The sequence below is a fragment of the Ambystoma mexicanum genome, chromosome 2p (assembly GCF_040938575.1).
Source record: "Ambystoma mexicanum isolate Mex_15411 chromosome 2p, UKY_AmexF1_1, whole genome shotgun sequence".
In the NCBI taxonomy this organism is placed as follows: domain Eukaryota; kingdom Metazoa; phylum Chordata; class Amphibia; order Caudata; family Ambystomatidae; genus Ambystoma; species Ambystoma mexicanum.
The window spans coordinates 1,501,488,986-1,501,502,213 of record NC_090923.1 but is presented as its reverse complement, the minus strand read 5'-3'; the positions used below and the strand labels follow the sequence as shown (position 1 = coordinate 1,501,502,213).

Sequence of the window (13,228 nt, the reverse complement as noted above, 5' to 3'; positions counted from 1 at the left end):
ATTCTTTACAGCAATAAAAGGGAACCATCAAAGCATTTTCAATGACACACTGCAATTATAGTGGCGGAGAACAGAACTTAAATTGCAACATTAGCACTTGATTAAGACACGCACGGGACTTTCATTTTTCTACACTGACTGCATACTTTCGTGCACACACACAGCTCCCCCAGTTAGGTAATTACCTTATCTGTTTAGAGGATTCTCTCTGTGAATGTGGCTCTCTTGGCTTAACTCCAACGAAAAGGGACGCTTGCCTTCTCAAGCCGGGGTCATTGCCTGGAATTCTCAGCTTTTTCAGATAGGACAGCCTCTGCCAGTGGAAATGTAATTCTTTCAGCTTTCCCCAGTCTCGACTGCAGCAGGACACCCCCACAGCCAGGTCTTCTCCCCAGTAGTGCAGAAAGATGTCTGCCTGTCTTTTTCCCTGCTACTGCCCACTAAAACTTTCCTCTCAGCCCTCTTTATGACGTGTTCCAATGAAATCCATCATCTCTCATCCTCCTACTTTTAAACAATAGCTTCGCTTATACATTTGCAATTGTTGCAAATCTGACTTCCTTCCTCCTGCAGTTACTGTGCACAACAACACGGATAATCATGCAGAGAAGAGAGGAAAAATCTGCACACTCATTTAACTGGTTTTCAAAATATGCCTAATTCTGCAGTAGAGAACACATTTTATTAGTGAGTTATAATAAAATAAGGTTTTATTAGTCAGGTTAATGGTTAATATGTTAGCTGTTAATTTTCAAATGTGTCTCTAGCAATATAGGCATTTCAGGTGAAAAATAGTGTGCATATTTTTAAATGAACACGTGTGCTTTTAACTGTAAAAATAGCTTTGCATCTTATATGTTAAAATCGTTTTTTGACTGAATAGTCTGTCTTTCCTTGTTAATCTGTTAACCCATATAGCAATGCACCGCACCCTTGTGGTGGTGCTGCAAAAATGCTACTTGTGCAGTAGTGCTGTAATGCTACTTGTGCAGTAGCGCTGTAATGCTACTTGTGCAGTAACATGCCAAATATCCTTACATATACCCTCCTTTTGTTTTTAGAACTTGGCTATAATCCAAGCCAATCTCCAAAAACAACTTGTTTTTAGAACTTGGCTATAATCCAAGCCAATCTCCAAAAACAACTTGTTCTTTCTTTTTCTCTTAAAATGCATGTGTATTGGGATATCTTTCTCTTCCTGACGTAGTCAGTAAAATCAGTAACATTTTCATTTTTACTGATATCACAATCAATCATCCACCCATGATTAGCACCAGGATAGCCAAACCCACTATTGAGCGTTCCCCCCAGGTTCCCCAATTAAATCTTTCCACTTCTATTATGCCCAGATTACTAATTGTAATATTGTTTTTTCGCAAATTCATTTTCATAACATGTCTTTCTTTGTGATTCAATAAATATTCCACATCTGGATCTATTGGAAAAGTATCCCTTTGAAAAAAATCGATATTTTCCACTTGGCTTTCCCAAACATCATTTGTTACATGGAACAATGTTAATCCCCCAATTGACACAATTGCATCCTTTGGAACCTGTAAATAAAAAACATTATATTTTACCTGTTTAACCACGTATGTTCCATGGTTTAAATGTACTACCGTCATGTTCTTTAAACAGGTACTGACCAACCATTTACCTCTGACCATCTTAGCCTGTGCCATTTCTTCACTCCCCATATTACTAATAATCACTTCACATCCCTCTGATATACTTGGGTCAGATTTCAATCCACAAATAGCATCTGTGGCATCAGGAACAAACGGTTTACCTGGACACATATAATTTTGTTCTTTAAATGTTACACATGTTTCCAGGTTTGGTATTAAATAAACTTCAGGTTCCCATGACTGAAATGCCACCACTTCTGGAGTCTTAATCTTAATGAATTTGTCCTCTTGCCAAAATCCCACGTTGTGTACCCACTTCGTTTGATAAATAAGTTCAGGGGCTACAAATGGGATGCATAGCAAAAATCCGATCTCTAGTCTTTCCAAGTCCACATATAACGGCATTGCATTCCCCATTTCGAATGCAATTCTTATCTGTATAAGGTCAATTTCCCTCCTGGTCAATCTTTCTATCATTTGCCGAATGATATCCTGCGAAACAAAATACAAGGGAATATGTCCTTGAATCAATTGTGAAACTGCAGTTTGAACTTCTCTCATATAATTCGTTAATAGTCTATCAACAGGACTCATTATGTTCAATATTTCATTTAAAGTTCTGTCATGCTTAAGTATTATTTTAGTCGCCCGTTGCATCACATCCGCTTGTTCATTTAGAATGATTGCAGTTTCATTTATGAATCTTACTTGTTCATCCAGTCCCCCTCTAATTCCATCTAATGTCTTTTGTATTATTTCTAGGTCAATACTCAGTTGTTGTGCTTTAGTACTCAGTGTTCCTACCGAAATAGAATTGGCTGTTGATATTGTAGTACCTATTATTGCCCCAATTATAGACATTACCATTGATATCGCGAGCATCACCGCACCTCTCTTTCCTCTCTTCTTCTTAATGTCTGCTGAATTCACAAATGTTTTTTCCAATTGCATTAATATATCTCTTATTGACTGCTTAGCGTCCTCTTTTCTTATTTCCAGCCACTCTTTAGTCTGTTCAATCTTAATTCCGGTATTGTTCAAATGTTTTTCAATCAAAATCTCAGGATTCAATGGTATGTAGATATTTTGGAAAATCATCCTTCTATCACTCATGATGAATCCTGGTGCTTCTTCTACCGCGATACCAGATGCTGGTCCAGGTTCAATGACAACCTGTGCTTCTGAATTCTTGAAGATCCCTCCAAATATCACTATCGTTAAACATGTCATCGGTATCATCTTCAATGCTGATCGCTTTGTAGCCTTGGTCTTCACCCCTCTTTGGGGCTTTCCCGGAATCCGTCCTCGAGGTCTCCAGGACTCCATCGTCTCCCGTGGCCTCTGGTCCCGGAACCTCCGATCAAATAATGTTAATCGTCTAAATCAAAATAGAAAATAAACAGATTAAGTACATAGCACAATACTAACTTCATCCTTTTGCCAAAAATAAAACATGCTTGGTAAAAATACTTCGTTTTTTTTTTTTTTTTTTCTGAAATTAAACACAAGTTAAAAGAAAACAAACACATATAAAACAGCATTCAATATTTAATACACTTTCTCTCTGCACACCAACCACGAGCTTCCGTTATATGTGCATTTATTTATTTATTTATTTATTTATTTATTTATTTATTTATTTATTTATATTATATATTTTCACACATATTACAGTGTTTATGTGCCATCCTAACAATCAACTTTTTTTTAACTTCTTTGTCACTGCCTCCTGATCACACCCATTTATTTTCTCAAGGGACTCTATCCGTTTCCACATGCTCAAGCTGCCTGATCTCATGTCTGGGATGGCATGGTTTGATTTGATTTACATGGACAAACTGCTCTATTGCTGTTTCACCTTCATTTTTCAAAATTTTATACACTACAGGAGAGACTTTATCTATAATTCGAAATGGCCCCTGCCAGGCTGCCAGAAATTTAGAATTTTTCTGTTTACTTTTTCCAAAATGAAACTTGTACACCTGATCCCCTACATTGTATTCCTTTACTGATGTCTTTTTGTCATAATATGACTTAGCACTGTCAGCAGCTCTTTCCAGATTTCTCTGCACAAAAGCAAATGCATGTTGCAAATGCCTCCTCAGTTCATCAATATATTCATGAACTGTGGATGCACTCACTAGAGTTTGCTCATGTGTTCTGTATAGTAGGTGTTGTGGTAACACCATTTTCCTACCTGTTAAGACCTCATGGGGGCTAACACCTGTTGCTTTGGCAGGAGTCGACCTGATTGCCATCAAAACCAATGGTAAACGCAAATCCCAGCTGGAACCTGCTTCTGCCACAAATTTCTTTAAAATGTCCACAACAGACCTATTGCTTCTTTCAACTGTACCTGAAGACGCCGCCCGATATGCGATATGTAGTTTCCTTTTTACACCTAGTATTTGCCATACCTTACTCATTAGAGTACTTGTGAAATGACTTCCTCTGTCTGACTCAATTCTTTGTGGCAACCCAAACCTTGAGAACACATGGTTCACCAGCAATGTGGCTGCTGTTTGCGCACTACAATCTGGTGCGGGAATGCACTCAATCCATTTTGACATCAAACATACCACACTCAAAATATAGCGGTGTCCCCTGCTCGACCTTTTTAAAGGACCTACATAGTCTATTTGCAAATCTGACCATGGGAGAGTTAGGCCTCTTTTCATCAATGGTGCTCTATGCATTGGTGAAGCAGGTTTAAATTGGGCGCATACTAGACATCCTCTAGTATATAATTCCACATCTTGGGACATATGTGGCCAGTAAGCATAATCTTTTAGTATTTCTAATGTCTTTTGTGAACCTCTATGGCCTGCAGTTATGGCATCGTGTGCATGGTGTAGCATTAGTCCTCTGAATGAAAGGGGTACTACCCACTGTATTTGCCCTGTTATGGACTCTCTAATCATGAGCCCATCCTGTAATCTAATTCGTGTTTTGTTCTTTAATAACACCCTCAACTCTTCTTTTCCCATACAATCATTTTCTGTTAAAGGATTTTGTTCAGGATCTATCAAATGATTATAATAGATTCCCAAAATTTGATCATTCTTTTGTGCCTCAATCAAATCTTGGTCTGGCGTGTCATGACTCCACTGCACCACCGGTTGATCTACCTCCTTTGGTGCTTTAGAACGTGTGACTGCATCAATTTGTATTTCACCCATTAAATAATCAATAGGTAGCAATTCTCCCATCACAGCCCCAATCTTAGCCAGATGGTCTGCCTTATCATTTCCCTCCTTATCCTCTCCTGGTGTTTTTAAATGCCCACGAATTTTTCTCCAGTATATTGTTAAATTATTTTCTGACACCAATTTGTCTATGGCTTGTATCATTTTTCCATGTTTAAGTGGCTTTTTGTTGTATGTAACCATGCCTCTTGCTTTCCAACCAGGCAAATACTCCACAAAGCTATTCCGTGCATAGTCAGAATCAGTCACCAGGACAATTTCACTGAACTTTTTATCAACTGCAGTAGCAATTGCTTTATAGATGGCTGCCAATTCCGCTACCTGACTGCTCCTATCTCCAATCCTCATCCCTATACTAGGAACGCCTTCACATTTCAACCAGACATTTCCTATTCCTGCCACTAATTGTTTATTACTGTCATTTTCAATGTGAAAAGCACAACCATCCACATATACAGTTGGCAAATCCTTGCATGTTTTTTCATCAAAAGCTTTGTGTGGTGATTGTTCAAACTCCTGCAAACTAGCTTCCACATCCATTTCATTTGTTATTTGTTCAGCTGCACAGTCATGTAAGTCAGCTAACCCTTGAGCAATTGGGCTCTTTTTATTTTGTCCATATCTTACTTCTACGGGAAAACCTTGTAATGCCAGCGTCCATGAAGTGATTCTGGATTGCGCTAGATTGCCTGATCTAATTCTTTTACTCTCTAAAAATTGCAAAGGTTGATGATTTGTTTCAATAATCACCTTTTCTCCCTGAACAATGGGGCGGAAATGTTGTAGCGCCCACACAGTGGTTAATAGGGCCTTTTCGCATTCATTAAATTTCATTTCAACTTGGGAAAATGCCTTACTTGCATATGCAATGGTTTTGTGATTCAAATCGTGTTTTTGTGATAACACTGCTGACATACAATGTTCAGAAAAGCCTATTTCTATAAAGAAATCCCTGTCCTTTATGGGGTATGCTAAACATGGTGCCTTTACAAGACATTCCTTCAATCTAGCCACTGCATCAGACTGCTCTCTTCCCCATTTCCAGGGAGTATTTAGTTTAAGCAGTTTAGTCAATGGTTGAGTGATTTCTGCATAATTCTCAATGAACTTTCTGTTATAGCCTGTCATCCCTAATAAACTTTTTACTCCTTTCACATTTTTAGGATCTTTTAATCTTTGTATGGCCTCTATTTTCTTCCTTTGTGGATTTAGCCCATGTTCAGTCACTTCATGCCCTAGAAAGTTCACTTTTTTCTTGCACCATTGTGCTTTTTGCAAAGATACTTTGGCGCCTGCTTTCTGCAATTGGCCAAGCACATGTCTTATTTCATCAAAATGGCTTTTAAGGTTTTCATTTTTTATCAAGACATCATCCACATAAACTATTGTCCCTCTTTCCGCTGCATCCGGCATGGCCTTTCTCAAAAATATGCCAAATTCACTCCCACTATTGATGTACCCGAACGGAGCTCTAAGCCAGGCATATTGAGTCCTGTCAAATGTAAAGGAAAATAGGTGTTGTATCTCCTCTGCCAATGGCACACACCAATATCCAGATGTGAGATCTAACGTGGTAAATACATTTGAACCATGTATCTGAGCTAGGCCCTGATCAATGAATGGTAGTGGCCATCTAGATACTGGTACTCTTTTATTTAACTCTCTTAAGTCTGCACACAGCCGCCATTGACCATTTGGCTTTAACACACCTAAAATAGGCGTATTGGATGTGCTATGAATGGGCCTAATTATTCCCCGTGATTCCAAATTTTTAATAATCTCTGCCAATGATTCTAAACATGCCAGCGGTAGTCTATACTGGCGTACAAACACTGGATTTCTGCTACAACCTTCTGGTAGTGTGGCCACATGTAAATCAGTTAAACCACAATCATAAGCATCTTTTGCAAATACATCCTTAAACTCCATAAATATTTCCCTCAGATTGCGTCGATCCTCATCGCTGTTACATGCATCCGCTAAGGAGATCTGCTCTTCTACCATTCTGGAAAATTCTGGAAACTCTTCTGGTAAAGGAATCTCAGCGCTTTCCTCTAACTGTGTGGCTGTGTCTTTTTGTAGAGCTGCCACTTTCAAATATTTTGGCAGATCAGCTTCCACTTCAATGGGCTGATTTCCTGTTTCATTTTCATTTAAATTAAATATTATGCAATCCTCTTGATGGCAGCACACTGTCTCATTTGCATCATAAGGATACACAGAATGAATTTTAAATATTCCTTTGGGCTGAGAGTCCAGGTGTTCTGGTAACTCGCCCCTGGCATCTACATATTTTTCAGGAATATTCCCAATCACCATGTTATTTAAATCTGCCGTATAATGTGATTTTTGTATGGCCATTCCTAATGGGGAGTTTTCCTCTAAATGAACGTCCTGACAACCTTTATTATTTACCATGATTTTTACAGATCCCTCACCAATGTCTACCAATGGAATGTATTCATAATCCAGGCCTTGCTGTTTTATGGATTCATTCAGGCATACAAATGCATCAGAGCCTTTCATCTGCTGTCCATTTTTGCATTTCAGTGTTATTGCAAACTGTTTTGTAAATGCAGGAACAATAGTATTTTTCCTCATCTGTAATTCGACTGCATAAGGAACTAGTTGTGCACAATGATAAGCCCTTCTTTTGTCTCCAAATTCAGGCGCCGGCCCACCTAGGCGTGACCATATTTTTTGATTAAGGAAATCTAACACCATACACATTCTGTGCATGATGTCATTGCCCATGTAAAATTCATTTTGTGCTCCACTCACTATCCATACATTATGGTAAATTGCTTTCTGCCCAATGCTAATTTTAAGCATGCATCTGCCTGTAATTCGGTTTTCAAAGTCTGGACTGTCCAACCCAGAAACATATTGGTTTTTAATCCTAAATTTTGGGATTTCTTCCCTCTCCATAATTTTTTGCAACAATTTCTCATTAATGAAACTCCTTTCATGTTCAAGCGCTAAAGTGGCTTTTATTGTTTTAAGATAATCATTTATACCAGCGTGAACCCATGGTTGCTCATCTTCCATGTGTATCTCTGCCAGAGTGGTAATGTGTTTTTCTGAATCTGTTTTAGGAACAATATTCTGTTTGCATGTATTCTCTTTTAAATAGAAACGTAATGTGTGTTCGTCTATGGCAGTCTGCCAATCTTTCCTTGGGTCCAAGTATATTTGTACAGGTAGTTTTTCATTGTCGCTCTGATCTTTGTCTTGACACCTTAATATAACAGTGACACTAGGTATGCAGCTATTCTGGAGATATACCTCCACAGCATCATTTGTTTTGGCAATGGTGTGACATTCTTTTATATTGCTGTTTTGTGATTTTAGTTTCTTAGGCCTCAATGGTTTTTTGGTTAAGGACCACAGCACTCCATTCACCCCATCTATGAGAGGAGACAATCTTTTCAGGCAATCTGTCCCCATCAGAAATGGAATTTCACAAATAGATGTGATCAATACCTCTTGTTTCATTCTGTGCTTTCCTATTTTTATGTCAACCTCAGTTACACCTATGATGGGCACCTCCTCCCCATTAAAGTTATGCACTGGGCCTTGATTTGCCTTCACTGTGATCTGACTCTGTGGAGGCCTCCCTTCATTGATACTCTTTACCAGCTCCTTGGACATAATTGTGGCCTGTGCGCCAGTGTCAATCATAGCAAAGGTGTGGCATTTTTCTTCTACAGTGATGGGTGCATAATATCTGTCCTCAACTTCCTCTAATACACATAAGAAATGTGAATTCTTACTGATTTCAGGGCTCACCTTTCTCAGGTCTTTTTCACTTTTGGCTAAGCACATTGGTAAATGAAAAGACATTTTTCCCTCCTTTTTACCCATTTCTGTGCGAGATATTTTATTCATTTCTCCATGTTCAGAGGTTTTTTGGAGTGTGGCCACCGTTCGCCCATCCATCTGGGTAACATCAGAGACCACATTACAACCTTCCAACTGAACATGTGTCACAACATCATTCAGCAATTTGTCATTTTTTAATTCTGTGCATTTGCGATCATTTAGTGTAATACCAGCCCTTTCAGCCTCTTCAAAAATATGTGGCTCAAAGAATTTTTCAGGTGATTGACTTGTACCCTCCTTGTGAGTATTTCCTTTTTCTGTCTGTGTTTGGTAATTGTTTTGCTTGCCCAGGGAAGGAGCTATGGCATCCCCACTTACTCCCTGTTCACTGGTATTCCCCATGCATGAGTCATTTTTCTTAAATCTGTCCCTTTGTTCTTTTGGAATTCCTAATGTTTCTTTTTCATTTGTGCAAATCTTTACTGTTTTATTTAGCTCTAAGTTAAACCGTACCTCTTTTTTAGAAGTATTTGCACTTTCTGTCACAATTTCATTTACTGGTACTTTCATTTTTAATCCATTAGACATCTCAGAGTCGTTATGCAAAATTATATCAGAGCTATCTGTCATTTTGGCACTGCAGTTATCATGAGTACTTAGTCACTTTTCGGAAGCCCCCCGGTCATTGCTATGGCCATCAGCCCCCTCTTTGGAAGGTTGTTTTTGCGCTGTATAGAGCTTTCCTATTTGCTCAGCTAACATTTTCACTTGGGCCTCAAGGCATTGGAACCTTTCCACCTCTCTAGGATCCTCTTTCTGTGGCCTAGGTCGATATTGGTTGTTTTCCCCCTGATTGGATCTATTCTGATACCTCTCAGGTGATTGATACCGGTTGGGATGGTTTCTGAACTCTTGATTCATTTGTGGAGGGGAGCGGGTTGCACCCATCCTTTGATTATAGTCCCCTGGTGGGGAATCATTGTACTGGCGTGGACTGTAGTTCACGTTTTGCTTCATGTCCTGTTTCTCAGATTGTGGGTACTGGCCCCTATATTGATTTCCATTATCAGTAAATCGATCCACATATCGGGGCCTATCCTGATTACCATATATCATGGTGCTGGGATCAAATCTGCTCTGTGTCCCCAATGACTGGTAGGGACCATCATTTCTTTGATCTTGATTTTGTCTCTGATTATTGTTCATACCTGCCATATCAGACCGGTATCTTACCCGGGGTCTATCTCCTAAATATCTAGGGCTGATGTAGCTCTCTCTATTACTAGGATCATGTGATTGGAATATTGGTACAGTAAATGGCGATCTTTGTTGATTACCCCTTTGTTCAGGTGTCACATTATTTTTACCTTGGCTTTGAGCAGACTCAAGGGACATTTTGGCTGACCTGATTTCCATTACTGTGGCTGAGGGTTCTTTAGATTTAGGCCTAGTATCTTTCATTTTATCACTTTCTCTACCCTGACAATAGAGTACCTCATATAGCTTGGTGCTTTGATGTACAATCCATTCAAGGGACTTGTCACGGTCAAATTCACGGACCAATTGGGATATAATGTCTTTCTGTAGCCCATAGAAGTATGCGGTTTTAAACTCATTGGAATTTGAGTCAAAAGATACATCAAAGCGAGAGAATGCTCTTTTTAAGTCTTGTAAAAATTGGCGAGGTGATGTATTAGGTCCAGCAGTAATAGTGTACGCAACTTTCTTTGCCTCCTGCAATGACTGAAAAGGAGAAAAATGGCGCCTAATTTCTTTTTCAAACTCCAGCCATGTCATATTCTGCTGTTCATTTAATCCCCTTATGATGCTGGCCGTCGGGGCATCTAAAGTTAAATGAAAATATTGTCTGTACTGTTCCTTAGGTATCTGGAGCGCTTTAAAAATGTCATGCACCGCTTCTAAGTGATCCTCAATGCAGCATTCACCTCCCTTTTTAAATGGTTTGATCAGGGCTTTAATGGATTTCATTATTTTTATGGGGCTACTTGTTGCAATGCATGGAATTGCACTATTTTGTGATTCAATCCTGTTTTCAGGTGTATGAGATTGGTGGCTGCCCCCAATGGGAGTATCAAATCCCCCAAGGGCGCTGCAACCAAGTTCAGTCACCGGCCCAGTCACTGGGGCACTAGCTCTTTGGGCAGAGCTAGAATTCACCTCCACTCCATTGAATGTGGTGCCCTGCCGCCTCTCCTGGGACCTGGGAATGCACATTTGCTGTTCTAAGTCCTTACACTTTTTAAGGAGTCTGTTGGCTTCATCATGCAAATAATTATTTTCATCACTCATTTTATTAATTGCCTCCTGCATATCGCACATTTGCATTTGGCATTCATTGAACTCTTTACTTCTCTTGTCTCTTTCTTGGATCATTTTAATCATTTCTTGTTCTACACTCTGGAGATCACCTTCTTTTTCGCAATGTTCTTTTTGTAAAATCTGCATTTCTGAAACAACCTCATCTTTATCCTGCCTAATGTGATCCACTAAGGCTTTTAAGTGTGTCAATTCTTGCTCACTATCTTCAAATTGTTTCTTGTTTTTGGATAACTGAGTATCAAAGTCTCTGCATTTTAATTGCATGTCTTTTTGGCATACATCCAATTCTGCTCTCAACATTTCCTGATTTTTACTTGCCCCATCTAATTCAGTCTTTAACCTGTTAATTAGCTGAGTATCATTCTCTTGCATTCGCAGTGACTTGTTTAAAATAAACCATATTTTGCCGCATAGCCGTATTAAACAGTCTTTCTCTGCACTTTTATCGGCTGCATTCAATAATCTTGTAAGGCAGACCTGAATTATGCTGCCTTCTGCAAAAATATTGTCTAGTTTTTCTTTCTGCACCTCACCCTGAATGCGGTTACTCCATTCTAAGGTACTGTTCGAAGACCAATTCCCATGTGCAAATAACTTTGCCTCTAAATATTGCACTAGATCTGAGAATGTGGTTTCCCTTTGTGACATTCTGAAATTCGTTTTTAGTGGCACACTGCTATTATAAAATGGGTTCCCTTTAATGTGCAAATGGCAGTGTGAGACACGCTTGCCACGCCCAGTAGGTACTCTATGATCACTTTCCCGGCCTGCAACGCACCATAAATATGTAGGGTATTTTGTGGAGATTTGGGGCCTGACGGTATTTTGTTACCGCTGAGAAATAACTTAGCAATAATCACTCTTTGTATTCAGATTTGGCCATGTGCAACAATAATACAATGGACATGCATTATTTCAGCACCCAGACCTGCATATTTGGTATACGTGGTTGGTGGTATTTTGGTGAGCATAATTCCCTTGTTTTATTTGTGGCCCCAATGTCCAGAATCCCTTATCTTCGCTTAGATTTTTCGTGTGATCACTAGAGAGACCTCAGACCTGCATTCTAGGGAAACCACAATTTCCAGGGATAGTGTTGGTGCGCCACCATGGGCAAACTCACTGACTTATTTACGACAGAGAGCTATATGTGGTAGTCTTGTGGTAATTTCCACTACCTTATATACGGTAGGGAGCTATGTTCAGAGAGTCTCTCTTCCCGTTGGCTCATGTACCTCCAACAAGTTATACTACAGTCACTCACAATTATTCATACTGATTCTGACATACACACATCTGTCTTAAAATGACCATTGCACTGTTTAAAAATCTCCCCACATCATTGGCATTGTAATGGTAAATAGAAAATAAACCACCCGTTTGTTTTCAAATATTTTCTGTATTATAAAATTTGCATTTAGACATAATCTCATTCTTTACAGCAATAAAAGGGAACCATCAAAGCATTTTCAATGACACACTGCAATTATAGTGGCGGAGAACAGAACTTAAATTGCAACATTAGCACTTGATTAAGACACGCACGGGACTTTCATTTTTCTACACTGACTGCATACTTTCGTGCACACACACAGCTCCCCCAGTTAGGTAATTACCTTATCTGTTTAGAGGATTCTCTCTGTGAATGTGGCTCTCTTGGCTTAACTCCAACGAAAAGGGACGCTTGCCTTCTCAAGCCGGGGTCATTGCCTGGAATTCTCAGCTTTTTCAGATAGGACAGCCTCTGCCAGTGGAAATGTAATTCTTTCAGCTTTCCCCAGTCTCGACTGCAGCAGGACACCCCCACAGCCAGGTCTTCTCCCCAGTAGTGCAGAAAGATGTCTGCCTGTCTTTTTCCCTGCTACTGCCCACTAAAACTTTCCTCTCAGCCCTCTTTATGACGTGTTCCAATGAAATCCATCATCTCTCATCCTCCTACTTTTAAACAATAGCTTCGCTTATACATTTGCAATTGTTGCAAATCTGACTTCCTTCCTCCTGCAGTTACTGTGCACAACAACACGGATAATCATGCAGAGAAGAGAGGAAAAATCTGCACACTCATTTAACTGGTTTTCAAAATATGCCTAATTCTGCAGTAGAGAACACATTTTATTAGTGAGTTATAATAAAATAAGGTTTTATTAGTCAGGTTAATGGTTAATATGTTAGCTGTTAATTTTCAAATGTGTCTCTAGCAATATAGGCATTTCAGGTGAAAAATAGTGTGCA

The 13,228-nt window shown here is 39.3% G+C and overlaps 1 protein-coding gene across 1 annotated transcript; it reads right to left on the bottom strand.

Annotated features, from left to right (window-relative positions):
* Positions 1-496: 496 nt before the first annotated feature.
* LOC138567657 (uncharacterized) lies at positions 497-12,826 on the bottom strand. The gene is made up of 2 exons (XM_069646130.1): positions 12,613-12,826; positions 497-3,006 (listed from the first exon to the last, which is right to left on the bottom strand). The coding sequence occupies exon 2, from the start codon at positions 2,952-2,954 to the stop codon at positions 1,254-1,256; it is 1,701 nt and encodes a 566-aa protein (XP_069502231.1). The 5' UTR covers positions 2,955-3,006; positions 12,613-12,826; the 3' UTR covers positions 497-1,253.
* Between the last annotated feature and the right edge of the window lie 402 nt (positions 12,827-13,228).

Coding starts and splice junctions, on each gene's coding strand:
- LOC138567657 (XM_069646130.1), bottom strand. CDS start 2,954: ATGGAGTCCTGGAGACCTCGAGGACGGATTCCGGGAAAGCCCCAAAGA.